The 18,654-nt window shown below is 45.7% G+C and overlaps 3 protein-coding genes across 6 annotated transcripts in view; 1 reads left to right on the forward strand and 2 right to left on the reverse strand.

Annotated features, from left to right (window-relative positions):
• The window catches only part of DIAPH1 (diaphanous related formin 1), an 80,418-nt gene extending 77,032 nt beyond the window's left edge, over positions 1-3,386 (reverse strand). For both annotated transcript variants that reach the window (XM_069483803.1, XM_069483804.1), the window contains exon 1: positions 3,209-3,386. In XM_069483803.1, the coding sequence (XP_069339904.1) occupies positions 3,209-3,325 (117 nt within the window). In that variant the 5' untranslated portion in view covers positions 3,326-3,386. The remainder of the gene's footprint in view (positions 1-3,208) is intronic.
• RNF14 (ring finger protein 14) overlaps positions 1-18,654 on the forward strand; it is a 362,683-nt gene that overhangs the window by 44,327 nt on the left and 299,702 nt on the right. The gene's annotated exons all lie outside the window — the stretch shown is intronic.
• Positions 5,298-18,579, reverse strand: HDAC3 (histone deacetylase 3). Of its 3 annotated transcripts, XM_069484148.1 has the most exons (15): positions 18,466-18,579; positions 18,277-18,359; positions 16,848-16,990; positions 12,755-12,836; positions 12,570-12,626; positions 12,394-12,449; positions 11,874-12,007; positions 11,285-11,365; positions 10,835-10,908; positions 10,607-10,671; positions 10,024-10,113; positions 9,841-9,899; positions 9,505-9,584; positions 9,052-9,209; positions 5,298-5,951 (listed from the first exon to the last, which is right to left on the reverse strand). In XM_069484148.1, the coding sequence occupies exons 1-15, from the start codon at positions 18,518-18,520 to the stop codon at positions 5,882-5,884; spliced, it is 1,287 nt and encodes a 428-aa protein (XP_069340249.1). In that variant the 5' UTR covers positions 18,521-18,579; the 3' UTR covers positions 5,298-5,881. The 3 variants fall into 3 exon arrangements, with proteins under 3 accessions (XP_069340249.1, XP_069340248.1, XP_069340246.1); XM_069484147.1 differs by lacking the exon at positions 16,848-16,990; XM_069484145.1 differs by lacking the exons at positions 12,394-12,449; positions 16,848-16,990.

Below are 18,654 nucleotides of genomic sequence, written 5' to 3' on the forward strand. Positions count from 1 at the left end.
ATGGTGGTGCATGCCTGTAGTCCCAGCTACTCGGGAGGCTGAGGCAGTAGGATCGCTTAAGCCCAGGAGTTTGAGGTTGCTGTGAGCTAGACTGACGCCACGGCACTCACTCTAGCCCGGGCAACAGAGTGAGACTCTGTCTCAAAAAAAAAAAAAAATTATTCTCCCTAATCCCACATTAACATTCATGTTTTACGAAGTTACGCTCCTAGCAGAATCAGGAAGCAATATTCTCTCTTAGAATGTATCAGTTTCTGCACTGTATGAGAAGACATGGAATCTATCAAATACAGGATTACCATACAGCCTCCTAACATCCTGGTTGTACTTATTCCCCTTACATATATTTCAGAAAATCAGTCTATTTTACACCCACATTCATCATTGCTGCAAAGTCAGAAAACACTCTATTCACTTAGAATTTTTGTTTTCCTTCATCTTAAGGACTTCTGAAAGGAACTGGAATAATGCTGGAGAAAGGATCTGTTCATGGCCCGGGAGAAGACAGACTCAGGAGGAACCCAGAGGGAGTACCAGGCAGCCTGGCTTCAGCCACCCACAGCAGCATCTCTAACAATCGTGTTTTTAAAAGGTAATGCCCAACCACTTTTTAAACTTAGACTCCATCTCCTTTCCACACAAGATTCCTCATAGGGTAAGAGCAGATCTTACGCAATTTGTGAGCTCTGTGCTCTCATCAGTTGATCTGTACTTAGAACTTGCATAAGCCAGGGAAAGTATGTAGCAGCTAAAGGGATTATAACCCCTCAAATGCAAACAACCTTCAGGCACACTTAGTCCAAACCAGTACCATTTTATAAAGTACACTCTTAATGCTGGGTTCCAAAGGACACACACTTTAGAAAAGATGGAGTAGGCGAAAGAGCTTTGAGTTCAATTTTAGCTATATAGTTCAAGAAAATTAAGCCATGGGAAACAAAAGCACACCAGCAATCTCACCCACTCCACCCACCACCCGCATATACATACACAGACAAAAACAGAAGTGGATTGCAATGCTCCTCCTCATCTCTCATTTCCACAGAGTTCTCATAAAAAGAGCAAAGAGGAAGACAGAACATTTTGATGCCCTTAGACAGGTTATTCCTGGCAATAAAGGGGTTAAGCAGCACTACTTTCCTGGAAACATTCCAATTCCCTATCTACTAAACGCAAATTCTCTTCACTACCTGTACTGCCTAGTTTTAAAAATTCAGCAGGTTAGGGGTTAAGATCAATATCTCAGGAAGAAAAAGAGAACTGGTTCACTCCACCCTCTCTAAAGCAAATACCAACAACTCTGAGCCAAATCCACTAAGCATATACAAGACTCCATGGACATTCCAAAAAACAGGTGAAAAGAAGTTGAGTTTCCTCAGGTTTCTCACCTTACAGCACCACATACTTAGCAGACTTCACAAATTGTGAAACACAAGTGTTAGATAAAATAAAAGCACGTAAAAAATTTTACTAAAGACTTGAAATATTAACAAGTCACAAAGGTCACTATAAATCAGCAACAATAGCTAGAATTCGGATGAGGAAGGTCAAACAGTATCTATGGAAACAAAATCAAAACAAAACAATACAAAAACAGAAGGAATATGAGCCCTAAAACTTAAGTTTTGGAAAGACAGCTCTCTAATTAGAGGGTCAATTCTTACCCTAAAGAAACATAGGGGAATGTTGCTTTACTCCCCCTTTGGTTAATAGTGTCACTAGTAATAACCCCGTATTTCTGCGGAGGAAAAAAAAGGTGTACAAAAGATAAAAACAGGCAGTTACTGACACCCTACATGTCACTGGAAAGGACAGTCCAAGAGCCACCTGGTCTTGCTAGAAATAGGTGGGAAGAGATGAGTCACTATTTTATTAATAATTCTGTTTATTATGCTCCACATCTCAATCCTCTAGGTCATAAAACAACATTTTCTTCCTGTTTCCATCATTTCATCAGTTTACTTATGGAGCTGGGTCAGAATGTTGGGGGGTTGGGCTAAGAGAAAGAAAGAGGTAGAGTTACAAGCCATTTGGTTAGAAGGAAATACTAGGGTGGGGGCGTAAACACCTGGAAGGTAAGACAAAAACCTACAGTTACAACTAGCAAACGATTTTTAAGATCCAAGAGTCTTTCCCTCTTGGACAGTGCCCGATATCTTCCAAAGCTTTTTATAGTAAAAGCAAACAAACGGCTTCTTGGAGACAGGAGTTAGTGAGAGCAAAAGGTAATGAAATACGATAGGGTTACACGAGCATCAATATTCCTTCAGACTCAGATTGGAAGTAACTGGCACCTGAGGAAAATTTGTTCTTCTACAGGCAGGAAAAGGGATGTCAGCAGTAGCTCTGAGGCACAGGTGTGGCAGGAATTGAGGAGATGGTTATCATAGGAAATGTATAAAAAGCGATTCAACTACAAACTTCTTGGACTTGCAGGCTAACTTCCTCCCCACAGGAGAGATTCATCACGGTCCTACGTCAGGAGGGGCATGATCATATGAGAAGTTCTAACGCCCTAAAAAGTGACAAGCAACAGGGCAAAGAGGTGCTTTGGATAGAGAAATACTGGTAAGCAAATTAGCGTCATGCCCCAATGACCATAGGACCCGGGCAGAAATCCATTCCCACAATCGCAAGGACAAAAGTCCAAGGGAGGAGAGGAGTTGGGCCCAAGTCAGGTAACATTCCTGAGGGGAAGGATTATCAGGTGACACCGGGCTGAGGGCCCGGAGGGGGACTGGGCGGGAGGAAAGTTAGCAGGTGAAAGCGATCAATCATGGGGAAGGAAGTGACCTTTCGGAGAAGGAAATAAGGAAATACCAAAAAGGGGGTAAGGGTAAGAAGAGAAAATGGACCCAGAAGAGCACAGGAGACCAAGAAAGAGAAGGCGTGTTCGGGTACCAGAGGAAGAAGAAAGGAAGTGGGGCTGAGAGCCGGCCGGGGGTACGGGGGCGGGAGGGCAGAACGTGCGGGCTGGGGAGAGAGAGAAGCCCCGACGTTGCCGGGGCAAGAGCCGGGTGGGACTCCGGGGCTTCCCGAGGTCCCGGAGGGGGAGGATTTCGGGCTGCGGAGCCGAGGACCGAGCGAAACGGAGAAGGGAGTCGCGGGGGCGGCTCCCTGGAGACGGGCGGGTGCCCCTGGGGCCGGCTGCTGGGGTCCAGAGGGCGGTTACAGGGCCAGGCAGGAGCAGGGTGGGAGGGACACTCACAAATTTCTTGGATTTGCCGCCGTCGCTGCCTGCCGCAGGCAGCTCATCTGGGCTCCGGCCCTTCTTCTTATCCCGGCTCCCGCGGCCGGGCCCCAGGGCCCCGCCGGGCGGCTCCATGTCCCGGTTCGCGCTGGCCAGTGACCCGCGCCTACGCCGCTCCCGCCGGGCAGCTCCGAGCCCGCCGCCGCCCAGCAGCTCTTTTAGCCAGCCGCCGCGCCCCGCCTCATTAGCATGCCGGGCTGCGCGCGCCTCATGAATATACAATGATGACGCCTCGCTCCCGCCCGCCTGCCCCACTTCCGCCCGGACCTGCAGCCCCTACCAATGGGGGAAGGGACGGGGGTGGAGGGAAGCCGCGGAAGCGCGCTACCTGCCCGGCGGGCCTAACCATTCAGACCCACGTTGGGGGGTGGCGAGTGGGCGGTGTCGATCGCGGCCGCAGCTGGGAGCACCGCCTCCTGGCGGTTGGAGCGGCGCAGGCCTCTGGGCTTCCAGGCAGCGCCCACGTGGCTGTAAAGCCTGGACCCTCTCACACCCCAGACCAGGATATTATTATCTGAACCAAAAATCGCATAAGTGACCATTAGCCTGGCAGAAAATTTTAGTGCCAGGCTTTCTGGGATAATGCAGTTCTTATGTGTGCAATATCCATGGAACACATGAAAAAAAATTTAAAAGTGACAGCTACCATGTTTTGAAAGCAATACAAGAACAGAGCTTATCCAGGGCAAGCCCTAGACGATGAACCAGACTAGCTCTGGAGTTAAATCGCCTAGTTTTGAATCCCAGGTTGGCTACTATCTAGTTATGTTTCTAATCTGGGCAAAGTAGTTATTGCCAACATGAACCTAAACAGTAATAATAGTTACCATTTACCATGCCCTTGCTCCCTGCCAAGCACTATGCAAAACACCATGTATTTTCTCCCTGAATGCTCACAATCCCATGTGATAGATTCTGCTGGTCTCTCCATTTTAAAAATAGGAAATTTGGACTTTGAGAGTTGAAGTGACTTGCCCAAGAACACATAATTGATAACAAAATTTAAACCCAAATTAGTCTGATTGCTGCCAAGTCCTATGTTTAACCAGCATTCCCCACTGACATAAACCAAACATGAGTGAGAAGAGTATGTTCCTTGCTCTTCTAGCATGACTTTCTCCCACAGCAATGTCATCCATTCTTCCATCCACACCTGTGCCTTGTGTGAAAATTACATGGCAACCGGTAGGCCTTCACTGTACAGACTGCATCATCTTGACCACTGCTAGGACAAGATTTCAAGTGTAGGTTCCTAGGGGTCAGAGTCAGTAACTTACGCACTCTGGAGCCCCAGTGTTTAGTCTAGCGCCTGATATATACCAGGGACTCTACCACGCTGGCTGGCTTCTAAATCTGTCCTTCATCTTTCTTGTACTCCAAACTTTCTAACAGTGGCCTGTTACATGGAAAGTTACACAGAGCTGTCCAGTCCACAGTTCAAACTCATTTTAGTGCCAAGCTTTCTGGACTTTTTGTCCAAAAAGTTCAAAAGATTCTTACTTTCTAAGCTAGAATGTTGAGAGACAAACAGGATCAAAGGATTGAGGTGACCCATCTATCACTTCTTTCTTGTATCACTACCTGTATCTGCTACAGCATTTATCATATTCCTTACTGGATTATAAACTCTTCCGTTGAAGGGTGCATGTTTGTGGCTACTTCAGTATTGAGCATTATTCTTCACATAAAGTCAGTGAGCAAGTTCTTATGTCAGGCACTATGCTAAGCAATTGACATATTGTATCTCAGTGTATCTGTATCAACCATTCCAGCATCAACATTCCAAACACCAAGGTTCAAAAACTGAAGTCATCTTCTGCTCCCTCTCTTAAGCTAGTAATCTGCACAAGTTTGTCTAACTCTTAACTAGAATGCTCTATTGACTCCTCATATACAAAAGAATCCATGTACATACACAGGGCCTAACACAGGATAAGTGCTGAATGAATGTTAACTATGGTATTATATGTATCATGACCCCCATTTCCTTCCCTCCTCATACATAGGGAGCTAGCAAGAATTAATATTCCTAGAAAGGCAAAAAGTACAAAAAATACCAACTTGGTTTATTGGATAAAAACAGTGGTAAAATGGACATAAAGCCAAAAGTTAGAATAGGACATTTTCACACCCTCCTCCCACTTGAAAACATACTTCCTAATATGTGGGGTTAAGGTGTTAGGGAGCCAGAGCCCCCCAAATCTCTCACTCTCTTCACTTGCCCTGGAAGCAAGGCCTTCAGTAGGAGAACCCAAGAGGGGAGGATGTCAGAGGCAACCTCAGTCCTGTCTACCCCTTCATCCCTAAAAGTCTCTGAGGTGGAGGGAAGAAGGGAAGGAGTAAGGGGCAATAGGAGCTGAGGACTGACCTCCAGGGCCTACTGCCGTAACGTCCCAGAGACAGCCATCCCTGTGCACATCTCATCCTTAATAGGTACCACTGTCAGGCCTTGGGTGGGTGAGGAAAAGGGGGCAGATGGTTCTACAACCAGATGTGATCTCCAGACCCTTCCCCAGAGTCAGTAAAAGTCCTAGGGTGACCAGTCCACGACTGGGGGAGCCACACCTTTTCCCTCCAGCCCAACCAAGACGTGAAAAGGAATTCCTTGGGACATAGCATCCCGAAACACTCTTAAATCTCCACATCGCTTTCCTTGTCGTTGTCGTGGTCTCCGTCATAGAACTCATTGGGTGCCTCTGGCCTGCAAAGCAAGGGCAGAGAGGTCAGGGTTCCACTCTTCATGTTTTAATCTTCTCCCTCTAACCCTCTCTGGAGCCATTTCTCAGGTCTTTCAGGGAGCCACCCCTCCTATTGTTGGCAGAGACTGACTGCTATTCATTCATCCATTCATGTATTCAATATCTACTGAGGAGCTACTCTTCGCTAGGCACTGTCACAGGCCTTAGCAATACAGCAGAGAATAAGCCAGACAAGGTTTCTGCCTGTCCTCAAAAAGCTTACCTAATAAATGCGACTGACAATAACTAACAAAGTAAATAAATAAATAAATAAATAAGATAATTTCAGATGGCAGAGAGTGCTATGAATAAAATAAAACAAAGTGACATGACTAGGGGTGATGGGAGGAAAAGGGTGAAATTTCAGACAGGATTATTAGGGAAGGTTGTCCTAAGAACCGAAGACCTGAAGTCTGAGAAAGAGCTGGCCAGGCAAAGGTTCCAGGAAGACCATTCCAAGCTGCAAGAAAGCCAAGTACAGAGGTCATGAGGTGGAAAGAGACTGATGTATTCCAGTAAGAACAAGGAGGCCAGGGTGGCTGGGAGTAGCGTGCACGGAGGAGAGTAGTTAGAGATAAGACCAGGGACAAAGGAAAGGGTGAGTACGCAGGGCCTTTTTAAGCCACAGTCAGAAATTTAGACTTTCTTCTAAGTATAAGGTAAAGGACAGTTTTAAGCAGAGGAGTGACATGATGTTATAAACCTATAGTGAGAGAAGGGATGTGAAATCAATACAGAGCCCAATATGTACTCAGTACTGGTTTCTTTCTTTTTGAAAAAGTATTCTCTGGGTCAGAGAGAATTGAGAAAGTTATCTAAGCTGAAGAACTAAGCCAGGAAAGGCCCTATCTGCTTGGTGAGTAATGTCTCAGTTACCTCTAAACTACCACAAGGGTTAAAGGTGTGGAGTCAGAGACTCATGTTTGAATCTCAGCTCTGATATTTAACTAGCTGTGTGACCTTAGGTAAGTTACTTAGCATCTCTGAACCTCAGATTCCTCCCCTGGTAATTTGAGGATAAGAACCATCAGGGTTGTCTGACGGCAACAGAATGATGATATATATGTTATAATATAAAGCACTTAGTAATGAGTCCAGTGCTTAGCAAACCCACAAAAAGTGGCAACTCTTTATTACTACTACTCTGCAAGGCATATGCAAGTTAGAGCTATAGGCATCAAAGAACAGGAACTCAGTGGGTGGTGTGACAGTGAGGTACGGCTTAAGAACAGGAAGAGGCCTGAGGCTTCTGCTTGCTGTTGAAAGTGGGTAAATGCAGAGACTAGGCCCTGATGCCTGGAACCATAGGTGAAAAAGCCAAACTTCAACAAAAGGATGAACTTAAAAACACGTTTTATGCCAGACAATGAAAATCAATTTCTAGAAGTGAAGCCTCAGAGACCTGGAGAAGTTGAGAATAATGGATCAAAAAAGAAGCACTGAGGCCAGACATTCAGATACTTCCTCACCCAGGAGAGGAAAAAAGGGGGTATCCATGGAGAACGGGAGTTGGAGAGGTCTCAAGGGTCAGAGCAGTAAAGCCCCAACCCAGAGGAGAGATAGGGAGGCCTGAACTCTAAGACAGAGAAGCAGATTCTGGAAGGGACTGAGAAGGCCATCAGACTCTACAGGAGACCTAGCTCAAAGCTCTATCCCCGCACGGGAGCAGGACTGTGTGTCCCGCAAGTGTCTAGCTGTGGTTATCCCTCAGTAACACAGGGAAATCTGTTCTCCATTAAGTGCATCTGTTTTTCTGCACTTCTGGGTGCCACTGTCTTTTCATTTTTTGGAAAAGTTTTGGGATAAAAAAAAATTCTATCCTGGCCTTTTTCCCCTCTCAATTCATTAATCTATAAATATTTTAATATGTATCTCCAAAAGATAAAGACTTTTTTTGAAAAGACATAACCACAACACAATTATCCCACCTGAAAAAATTAACAAAGAAATCAAAAGGCCTTTGAGAGTGGTATGCAGGCAGTGACCTGTCCAGATCAAGACCTAGAAGGCCTGAGTAAAATGCTGGCTAGAATGTAAACTACTACAGGCATTCTGGAAGGCAATTTGGCAGCAGCAATTCTAGGAATCTAACCTATTTAAACAAGCATGCAAATGACGTATATGTAAGGGGGTTCGCTGCCACATTCCTTATTGTAATAGCAAAAAAATGGGAAAAAACATAAATGTCTATCATTGGTAATTGGTTAAATTATGCTACATCGACACAACGGAATATTATATAGTTGACAGAATACTGAAGCAGATCTATAGTAACTGACATGGAACCAGCTGTAAATTATAAAGCAACATGTATAGAATGATCCTACTTGTATTAAAAAAAAAACCACACCAACAACAAACTCTGCAAAGAGTGTGTATGTGTTTATATGTGCACATAGAACAGTATATTTGTAATCTATAGAAAAAGGTTTATCCGAAACGATAAAAATCAAACTATTAACTGTGGTTACCTCTGTGGAATGGGTCTGGGATTGTGTGATACAAACTTAACATATTTTGGCACTATTTAAAATCTTTACAATAAATATGCATTACTTTTTTCATTAAAAACAGAAAAAAAAAAGTGAGGGAATTGTAGCAGACTAAAGGGGGTAAGCCAGGGACAATTAAGCTAAAGCCTTCCAATTTAACTCTTCCCTTTTTTAAAATAAATGAATGAATGAATGAATAATGATCGACTGATTGAGAGAGACAGGGTCTTGCTCTGTCGCCCAGGCTGGAGTGCAATAGCATGATTAGCTCACTGTAACCTCAAACTCCTGGACTCAAGTGATCCTCCCACCTCAGCCTCCCAAATAGCTAGGACTACAAGTGTGCATAACCATGCCTGGCTAATTTTTTTATTAATTTTTTGTAGAGACATGGTCTCCCTATATTACCCAGGCTGGTCTTGAACTCATGGCTTCAAGCAATCCTCCCACCTTGGCCTCCCAAAGCGCTCGGATTATAGGTGCAAGCCACAGAGTCCCACCCACTTTTTCCCTTTAGAGCCTCTCCAACTAGCCTATTGAACCCCCTGCTCTCAAGTCCCTGCCCCCAGACCTGCTATAGTTCTCCTCAGGACCCCTCTCCTCTGCATCAGCCTCATCAGTCCTGTCATAGGTCAGGAGGTCTGCAGGCACATCATGAATCTGGACACTAGGTGCGTGGTTCAGCATCTTCAGGTTTTCAAAGATTGTCTGACGGATCTGGTCCAGATACTAGTTGGAGATAAGGAATAGAGTGAGCAGCTCCCAGGGATACCCATTCCAGCTGCCTTCCACCCCTACTGTCCAGGTTTTAATCTCAGTGATATTTCTAGCTCAGGTCCCCCAGTGGAATACTGTCCCTCCTCCCAAACCCACCTGCCTCTACCCTAACCTGGGCTGTCTCCTAGCTGATAACAGTGATAGTGATGGCCTAGAACTTCCTTCTCTTTGGTTTCTCATACTTCTCACATCCTGGACATCTCCTGGGCTCCCCCACCCTTGTACTCAGCTTCTCTGAACTGCTGACCTGGCGTGAGTTCTGATTCTCGATGCGGGTGCTGACATCTGGATGAAGTGTGAAGTCTGGGGCAAAGTACTCGAAGTATTCTTGGGAAAGAGAGGAGATAAGGAGGAGAAAGCATGGCTCAGACCAAGACAGGTAAGTCCCAAGACTCCCCAATCTCTTTCCTTCCCATCCAGACCCCCTACATAATAGCTGCCCCAACTTTTCCCTGCTCTGAGCCCAGGAGTTTAGTCTGCAGAGCTCTGAGAGTGTAAAATTTCCCACCTGCCTTCAAACCAGGTTCTGGAGCCTGGTGAGAATGGCCTTCCTGTTGGGAGAGTGCTGTGGAGTGGTCCTTACCGCTATAGGGAAGCTCCTCACTAATTGCCTCTTCTACCAGCAGCGACGTCTCATACGTCCTGAAACCAACCAGCAGAAGGGGGCAGGCTGACCAAGTGGGCTACAGGGCCCACCTCGCCATATTTCAGGGAGTCCCTATGTCACACTGGACAACAAGGAAGGAGGAAACAGGAGTGTCCTCACCAGCAGCGGGCAACATTTCGGACAGTATAGCCTCCACCACCCAGCACCAGTAGAGGGATATTGAAGCTCTTGACGTATTCAACACATTCCCTGTTACAAGGAACCAGAGAAATGGGTGCAGGAAGTTATCAAAAGCCAAAGTATACATCTTTTGGAATTGCCTGGAAAGGGGCACAAAGGAAGTACAATGTTCTATATCTTGACTTGGGTGGTGAAATTCATTAAGTTATACCCTTAAGACGTGTGTATATTTTATTATACATATGCTGTGTCTCAATAAAAATTTTAAAATAAGGCACACTCCCACCTCTGTCCTCCTCAACCTCCTCCCTGGCATCCTGCCTATTAATCAACTACTCTCATCAATGCACCAGCAAGTTCTGTCAGTTCTAGCCTTCAAAATATAACTCAAACCATCTAGGGAACCCTGTTCCAGGTGACATTTCTAGTTCAAGTACCATTTGTAGCTGTTTTTGATTCCCAAGAAGAGGTGAGGCCCATTCCCCAACTACCGCCCCCCTTCATGTACTAAGGTCCAAGGCCACCTGAAAACCTGGGAGAAAGGAAGGAGAGCAAGTCTCACCCATGTCCTCGGATGCTAAGGTTGAAGCAGCCCAATCGATCGCAGCCCAGAGAGTCAGCTCCACACTGCAAAAAGCAAAACCCCAGGCAGCTGCAGTGAGATAACTGATCAGAACATCACAGACGTCCTTCACTTCCCTTCCCCCACCAACCTAGGGAAGCTCCTCTTCCCTGCTCTCTTCCCCCAAGCCCAGGCAGAGCACTCCTGAGGCGGCACTGACAGTATTACCTGGAGCACAATGCACGTGGGCTGGTAGAAGTCCACCACCTGATTGATAACCGGCTGGAAAAGGTGCTTGTAACCTGGGAGAGGGCCAAAGATGGGCACCTGGCACCCCAAGGGGATGGGGAGACAGGGAACAAAAAGAAAAACGGGGTTGAGAGAGCATGTAGCCCAGGAAAGGGGCAACCCAAAGAACCAAACCATTGGTTCTAAACTCCTGGAGGGGTCGCAGACTGCTATGAGTAACTGATGAAGGTCAATGACCCTTTTCCCAGAAAAATGCACATACACACGATATGTTGCATACAATTCCCAGGGGTTCATGGTCCTTCTGAAGGCCATTCATCCTTAAGGACACCTGGCCCAACAGTAGACAATACCAGGCAGAAGAGGTTAATTCAATAAGAGAAAAAAGGGGCAGAGTAAGCCGGGCAGGGAGAAGACTTCAGTACTTACTCTGGTCATCAATGCCGTCCCGCAGGGGCACATTGAGACAGTAGTAGCGGCCGCTCTCTGCTCCAACTTCATACATGTCACCTGTAGGAAAGTGGGGGTGGTGGCCATGCATGGGAAGCACCTTCAACCTCAACCCATGCTCTGAGGGCCCCTTACCCCATCAACAAACCTCTACCACAGACTCTGCAGAGCCACTAAGTCTCTTACAGCTTGCATTCAATCAACAAACAGTTTTTGAGGACTACTCTGAGCCAAGCTGTGTACCAGGCACTGGGGATACAGCAGTGAACATAACTAATGAAATTAATGAAATCCCACCAATCTTATATTCTTGGGGTGGGTATGATAAGTTCAACAGTAAACAAAACAAAACCCCACAATAAATACAAACAGCAGTGAGTGCTCTGAGAGAAACAAACAGGGTAAGGGCATAGAGTGATGGGGACAGAGGCAATTATAGTAACTGGGGTGGTCGGGAAAGGCTTCTTTGAGGAGGGGACACTTGAGCTGAAAGCGGAAGGCTGAGAAGGAGGCAGTCAGGGTAAGGAGCTGAGGGGTACGAAGGGGACGGTAATCCCTATTCCCATACCTGTGCCAGGGAAGAAGTAATTTCCATATTTGTGGAAGGACACTGTCATGACCCGGTCAGTGAGGTAGAAGGCTTCCTGCACCCCGTCACCATGGTGGATGTCAATATCAATGTAGAGCACCCGAGGGTGGTACCTGGGGTGAAGGTGAGCCAGGGTCTCAGGTAGAGGTGAACCCCCCAACCCACTCCTCCCAAACATCAGGTCTAGAATTACGAAAAGTCTGGTTTTGCCCAAGTCACCTGAAACCCAATACCACCAGTTCCCTAAGAGCAACCGGGGGCTCCAGCCCAGAGGCTGGAGGCAGGGACAGAAAGGGATGTGCAGAGAAGGCTGAAATGTGAGCAGGCAGCAGGGAATCTGCAGCAGAGCAGAGAAAGAGGCAGCCTGAGTAAAGCATCAAGAACTCAGGAGAAGCTAGTGGGGGAGACGAGAGATCAGGGTCAGTGCCAGGGCCGAGTCTAAGGGACCTCCTCGGCTGACAGTCTCACACATGCCCCCATCTCCTCCCAGGCTACTTACTTGAGCAGCTCCAGGATGCCGATCACAATGTCGTTGACATAGCAGAAGCCAGAGGCCTATGGCGAGACAGTGGTCTTACAAAGAGAGGAACCATTCCACTGCCCAGCTTCCCCCACCATTATCCTGACCACCTACCCTGGAGTGGTCACTGTCTCCCCCATCACCTCCTCACTCACCTCAAACTTCTTGGCATGGTGCAGACCACCAGCCCAGTTAATGGCAATATCACAGATCTGAAAAACAAACACCCAACTCACAGTTCTCCTGCTGCCCATCCCCAAAGCTGGAAGCCCAGTGTCAGGCCAAGGCCCCAGGTGCAGGAACCCACAGGAAAGGGGGAACAAGACTCAGACTATGTCACCTTGTTATTCAGCTGGGTTGCTCCTTGCAGAGATGCGCCTGTGTAACGGGAGCAGAACTCAAAGAGCCCGGGAAACACTGGGCTGCAGAGAAAAGGAGCAAGTTGGAACTCTCTTGCCTCTGTCTGGCCGCTTCCTATACCCCCCTCCCCACCCCAAACTCCTTCAATCTCCATTTTTCAATAACCCTGTCCTCTCCTCCTACACATCTGAGCTATCTGAAAATTTATTCAACAAATATTTTGGACCAAACCACGTACCAAGCCCTGTGCAAGGCACTGGATGGGAAGGAAAGAAGAATTTAACACTGTCAGGGAGTTTGCAACCCTAGCTGGGGAGAGAAGCAAGCAGCTTCCAGGTACTCAAGTACATACAAAAAAAGTAAGTAAGGTGAAAGAAAACATGAGCTCTGTTTTTCCTAAAAGGCTTCTATGTACATCACATTTTAACATAATGTTCAATAACATTCTTTAGAGTCACACATTTTAAAGAACCTCATACCTATATATGTGAAACATTAACAATGAGATAACCCACAGAAAGCCATAGCACAGTGTGTGGCACCTGGTAAGCCTTTAATAAATGTCAGCTATAATTATTACTACCTTCATTTTTTTATAAAAGGGAGAGGCTTGAAGCCAAACACAAAAGACTATGTACTGTATGACTCCATTTATATGCTATTCTAGAAAAGGCAAAATATAAGGACAGACATTAGATGTAGTTGCTTGGAACTAAAGTGGAGAGAAAGGATTGACTACAAGAAGGTGTGAGGAACCTTTGTGGGGCAATGTAAATATTCTACACCTTGATACATTCTATCAAAATTCTCAGAACTGTTACACCTAAAAAAGGTGAATTTTACCATATAAAAGTTATGTCTACATAGACCTGACTTTAAAAAAATGAAAGGCTTAAAAAATCTCTAGTTTTAGACCTCCAAGAAAATAGTGTGGCTGACATATTTGACCATGTAGAAAATAGAATTGTAGAGAGTTTTTTAGTTTCTCAAGGGGTTTGGAAAGAATTAGTGCTCGATACCTAGAAACCTAAGCAAATGAAAATAATAATGCAATTATCAGCTCTAGGGGGAAAAAAAGCTATACAAGAAAACAGATTAAATCATAGCATACTATTTGGCTCCACAGTAAATATTTAAGAGTTAAAAGGCTGGGCCAGTAGCTCACACCTGTAACACTAGCACTTTAGGAGGCCAAGGCAGAAGGAATGCTTGAGGCCAGGAGTTGGAGACTAGCCTGGGCAACATAACGAGACCCATCTCCATAAGAAATGTTTCAAAAATTGGCCATGTCTGTACTCCTAGCTACTTGGGAGGCTGAGGCAGGAGGATTGCTTGAGCCCAGGAGTTTTAGGTTACAGTGAGCTATGATTGTGCCACTGCACTCCAGCCTGGGCAACAGAATGAAGACCATTTCTAAAAAAAAAAAAAAAAAACCCACAAACAAAGGAGTTATAATAATGTAAACATATAATACTGATTTATTAAAAAACATGATATAACTATATTATGAAGCTGGGAGCAGAAGGGAAGCCAAGGTGATGATATGAGAAGACTAAATGCTCATATTCCATACTAAGCACTTAATAGACAATGCCTAAAATTGATAAATGAAGAAACAGCAATAAGAGGCAATATAGTAGGGTAGTATTATTACAAGCCCAATTCTAGAGCTACACTACCTAGCTTCAAATCCTAGCCCTTTAACAACTACTGATTATCCTGAAGTTGGGCAAGCTGTTTCACTTTTCTGTGCCTAAGCGTCCTCATCTGTAAAAGAACACAATAATAGACCCTGCTTCATAGGGATTGAGATTAAATGAGGTGACAGCTGTAAAGCATTTAGAATAATACCTAGCACATAGTAGATATTACCTAAGTATTATAGATTAGTAGTAGCTGTAGATTAACATTATTATGTAGAAACCCAAAAATAAATACCAGAAGAAATATGTAAAGGAGCTTAAAGTGGCTGCCACTGGGAAGAGGAATTCATGGGAGAAAGAGATAAGTCTGGCAATGCTTTTTTCCCTCATTAAAAGCCTTGTAGTACAATTTAGTTATTTATATTAGATTGCTTTGAAAACAATCAGAAATTAATTAAATGGAAGGAAAATTCATGACTCTCATCTGAAATACAGATAAGCGTAACTGTAGCTTAAGTTTGGCAGGAAGACTGATGCAGCACAAATGGCCCAGAGGCAGTATTCCCTAATGCACAGAGAGCATCTACAAGGACCCAGCGTGGCCTAAGAGCTGACTCTGCATTCCCAGACCTAGAAAGTGAACTCAGAAGCAGCAGCAGAAACAGTAACATAAAAACAAGAAACCTCCCAAGACAGCTTGGGACTGAACACCAAATGAGCAGTGCAGGGTGTTCAGGACAGAGCTCTGTGGAGTGATGTGGTCAAGAAAGGCGTCATGGAGGCGGTGAGAAGGCCTTGACGAGGTTGAAGGGAGAACCAAGGGCATTCCAGGAAGGCATCCCATGCAGCTGAGGTGTGGGATAAGGTTGGGAAGATGCTCGATGCCAGCCTAAGGAGTTGGCCTCTATTTTCCATTAGGTTGTCATTAGGATCTTTCAGGGACACAGACTAGTGAAGTGGTTTAAAAACCTGGGCTCTGGATCTGAATCCTGCCACCTCCACTGACCAGTTACGTGACTCAGGCTAAGTTACCTAAATCTCCCCAAAATGAAGTTAATTTATGTATAACATCAGGAAAAGGACTATTACATCTCAGGGTTGGTATGGGAATTAAGTGGATGTACCAGCAACCTTTGGCTTAATACCTAGCAGAGTAGGCACTCAATAAACGGTGGCTATCATAGGAAACGCTACAGGATCAACCACCTGGTTTCTTCAAGAAATAAATTCAAGGGGGAGAGACAAAAACTACGGATTAAAATTCTTAAGAGACATATCGACCAAATATAATATGTAGACCTTGTTTAGATCTTGATTTAAATAAACTGCAAAAAAAAAGTGAGACAACTGGAGAAATTTGAATAGTGATTGCAATTTGATATTAAGGAATTACTATTAATTTTTTAGGTGTAATGACATTGCGTTTTTTAAAAGAGTATCATTTAGAGATACATAATAAAATATTTATGGATAAAATGATGTGACATCTAAAATTTGCTTTAAAACAATCTAACAGATGAAGTAGGATTGGCCATTTGCTTGAATATGTTGAAGCTAGGTGATGGCTATATGGGGGTTCACTGTACCACTTTACTTTCAGAAATGTTTGAAATTTTCCCTAATAAAAAGTTTAAAAATAAAAATAAATGGAATTGAGTAAATAGTAGCTGTTATGGTTATTATTTTCTCATGGATGTACACTAGAGTGTGAGCAAGGATCATGGCTTCCCCACAGGGTCTAACCCTGAGTCTTCTATGGATGATATAAGCTCAATGTAAACCTACCTGATCAGGTCAGATCATTCCCTTGCTTTTTAAAACACTTTGAAGACTTTCCTCTACTCTAGAGGTAAAAACCCCAATTCATAACAGGGCTGTTTACTTTTAAAAGGCCCCACCTATCTCTTTAGCATCCATTCAGATACACTTCTCTTCATATTCTGTACTCAGCCTTTTTTCTGTTCCTCAAATGAGTCATACAGACCCTTAGCACGTTGTCCCTACTGCCCAGTACATTCCTCCCCTCACCTCCCAACCACCTTTCACCTAATCCTCTCCTACTCTTTTTTCAGATTGCAGCTCAATCTTCACTACTTCCTCTAGGAAGCCCCCACTGACCAGCCACCCCCCAAGCTAGATAATTCTCCCAAGTATATACTCTCATAGTCTGTCATACACCTCTCCTTCCTAAAACTTTGCACAACTACAATATTAAAATTTTGTTGCTGTTATCATTGCATCCCTAGCACTTAACACAGGGCCTGGCCTAGAGCAAATGACCAAGAAATATTTACTGAATAAACAAATGAGTGAATGATGATTCAATGACAAGTAGACCCCCCCTTCATTTCTTTCCACTGTGGCCACAAGACGTCACCGAAGGCCCTGGCATCAAACTGCTAGACATCAAAAGTCCCAGTCCTCCCTCACCAGTCGTCGCCCACGTTGAAGGTATTAAGGCTCTTGGTGAAGCCTTGCATATTGGTGGGGCTGACTCTCTGCAGGAAGTCAATGTAGTCCTCCGAGTGGAAGCGGCACATGTCATGCTGGGAGGCCTGGTATGGCTTGAAGACCTCGGGATGGAGACACAAGATGAACCCAGGTAGGGTCAGCCCTACTCATAGGGCTGAGACCACCCACACTTAACCCAGTCCTGGAGATTGTCCAAAACCATATCCGGCAATCCCCCCACCCCCAAATCCTTGTTACACCATGAGACAAAGGTCAATGAAGAAGACAGACTCTGATTAGCCAGGTGGGTTATTATGATCAAGCCCCCGAAGCCCACTTCTTCTTCCCACCGCCAGCCCAATCTCTCCTACTTTCTCAACCTTAAGCCCTGGTACACCCGCCCTGTTCCTTGGATCTCCTATTCCCAGTTCTCTCCAAACTCATCTCTTCCCCTGGGCTCTGATTCTGCCCTCTTTCCTCTAGGTTCTGTATTCTGGAGTCAAATATATAGGATATATGACAACCTTCTAATTAAAATCTAAGGTGCTAAACCAAATATTATCTTATTATCTTTGGGGGGTGGGCAGCATCACAAACCTCTTTGAAAATTGGACAAGAAGAAAGAGCTTTTCTTCTCCCAGAAAATGCACACAGGTACACACTGGCAAAGGGACTCAGACTCCTGCACTAACATTACCTCAGTCTTTTCTATGACCAATCCACTTGTCTGTGCCTCAGCACAAGCAATAAACACTCATTCATATTGTTGACTAATTCCCATAATGCCTGGCTTAACTGTTACTATCCCATGACACGGCTATAAATTCCAAACTGGGAACAGACAGCATGTGTATGTCTGGGAGATGGAGGATGGAATAGCAATTGAGCAGAAACATGTAGAGGTATTCTAGGTTGAAAAGGGAATACTCAGGACATCCACTCTCTTGCGCGGGCACACACACACACACACACACACACACGCACACGCACATTTACACACAGGGCTGCAGAGTCGTCCCTGGAGCTCTAGCTCCTTGGAGGTAGAGAAAGGTGGCAGTGGAGAATGGGTGGGAACTGAGGGTAAACATCACATCCCAATACAGTGATCCAGCCCCTCATGCCTGAGGCCACACCCTAAAATGCACTTCAAACCAGTCCCACACCACCCTAACCCTAGGCCAAGGACTAGTCTGCTTGAGGTCAAAGGGTGGCCGGCCTGTGGTGAAAAAATAACTTCCGTTAAGCCAGAGGACGCCGCCCCCTACACTGCGCACATTGCTCCTGTGTCTTCTATGCAGCTCCCCCCTACTCTAGGGGCAGGTCGCACTTGATGCATTCAGTCCAGCACACTATTCCTAAAGCCATAGCTCGCCCCACCCCAATCCCCGGCAGAGGCAGCGGGACTCACGATCATCTTCTTATAGAGACCATAATGCAGGACCAGGCTATGGGTCAATGCCAGCCGATGGGGCTTCATAGGGTGCCCAGCCCCTGGGGGTGGGGAGAAGGGAGTTCGTCAGTTTCCACTCCTGGAGTTGCAACCCCTGCCTGAAAACCTCTGCGTCCCAACCCCTCGTGCACAACCCTATTTCCTCACCGTAGTGAAAGTTGCCCACGTCGGGGTCGTAGAAATAGGCCACGGTCTTGGCCATGGTGCCGGCGGGACCAGGCCCCGCGCCTCAGCCTCCTGCCCGCCAGCCCCACCCCCAGCCGTGCGTGCTGCGCAAGCACGCAGCCTGCTCTTGCGGAACCGGGAGGCCCAGGCTCCGCCTCCCCGAGACCACGC

The sequence above is a fragment of the Eulemur rufifrons genome, chromosome 10 (assembly GCF_041146395.1).
Source record: "Eulemur rufifrons isolate Redbay chromosome 10, OSU_ERuf_1, whole genome shotgun sequence".
NCBI classification, from domain to species: Eukaryota; Metazoa; Chordata; class Mammalia; order Primates; family Lemuridae; genus Eulemur; species Eulemur rufifrons.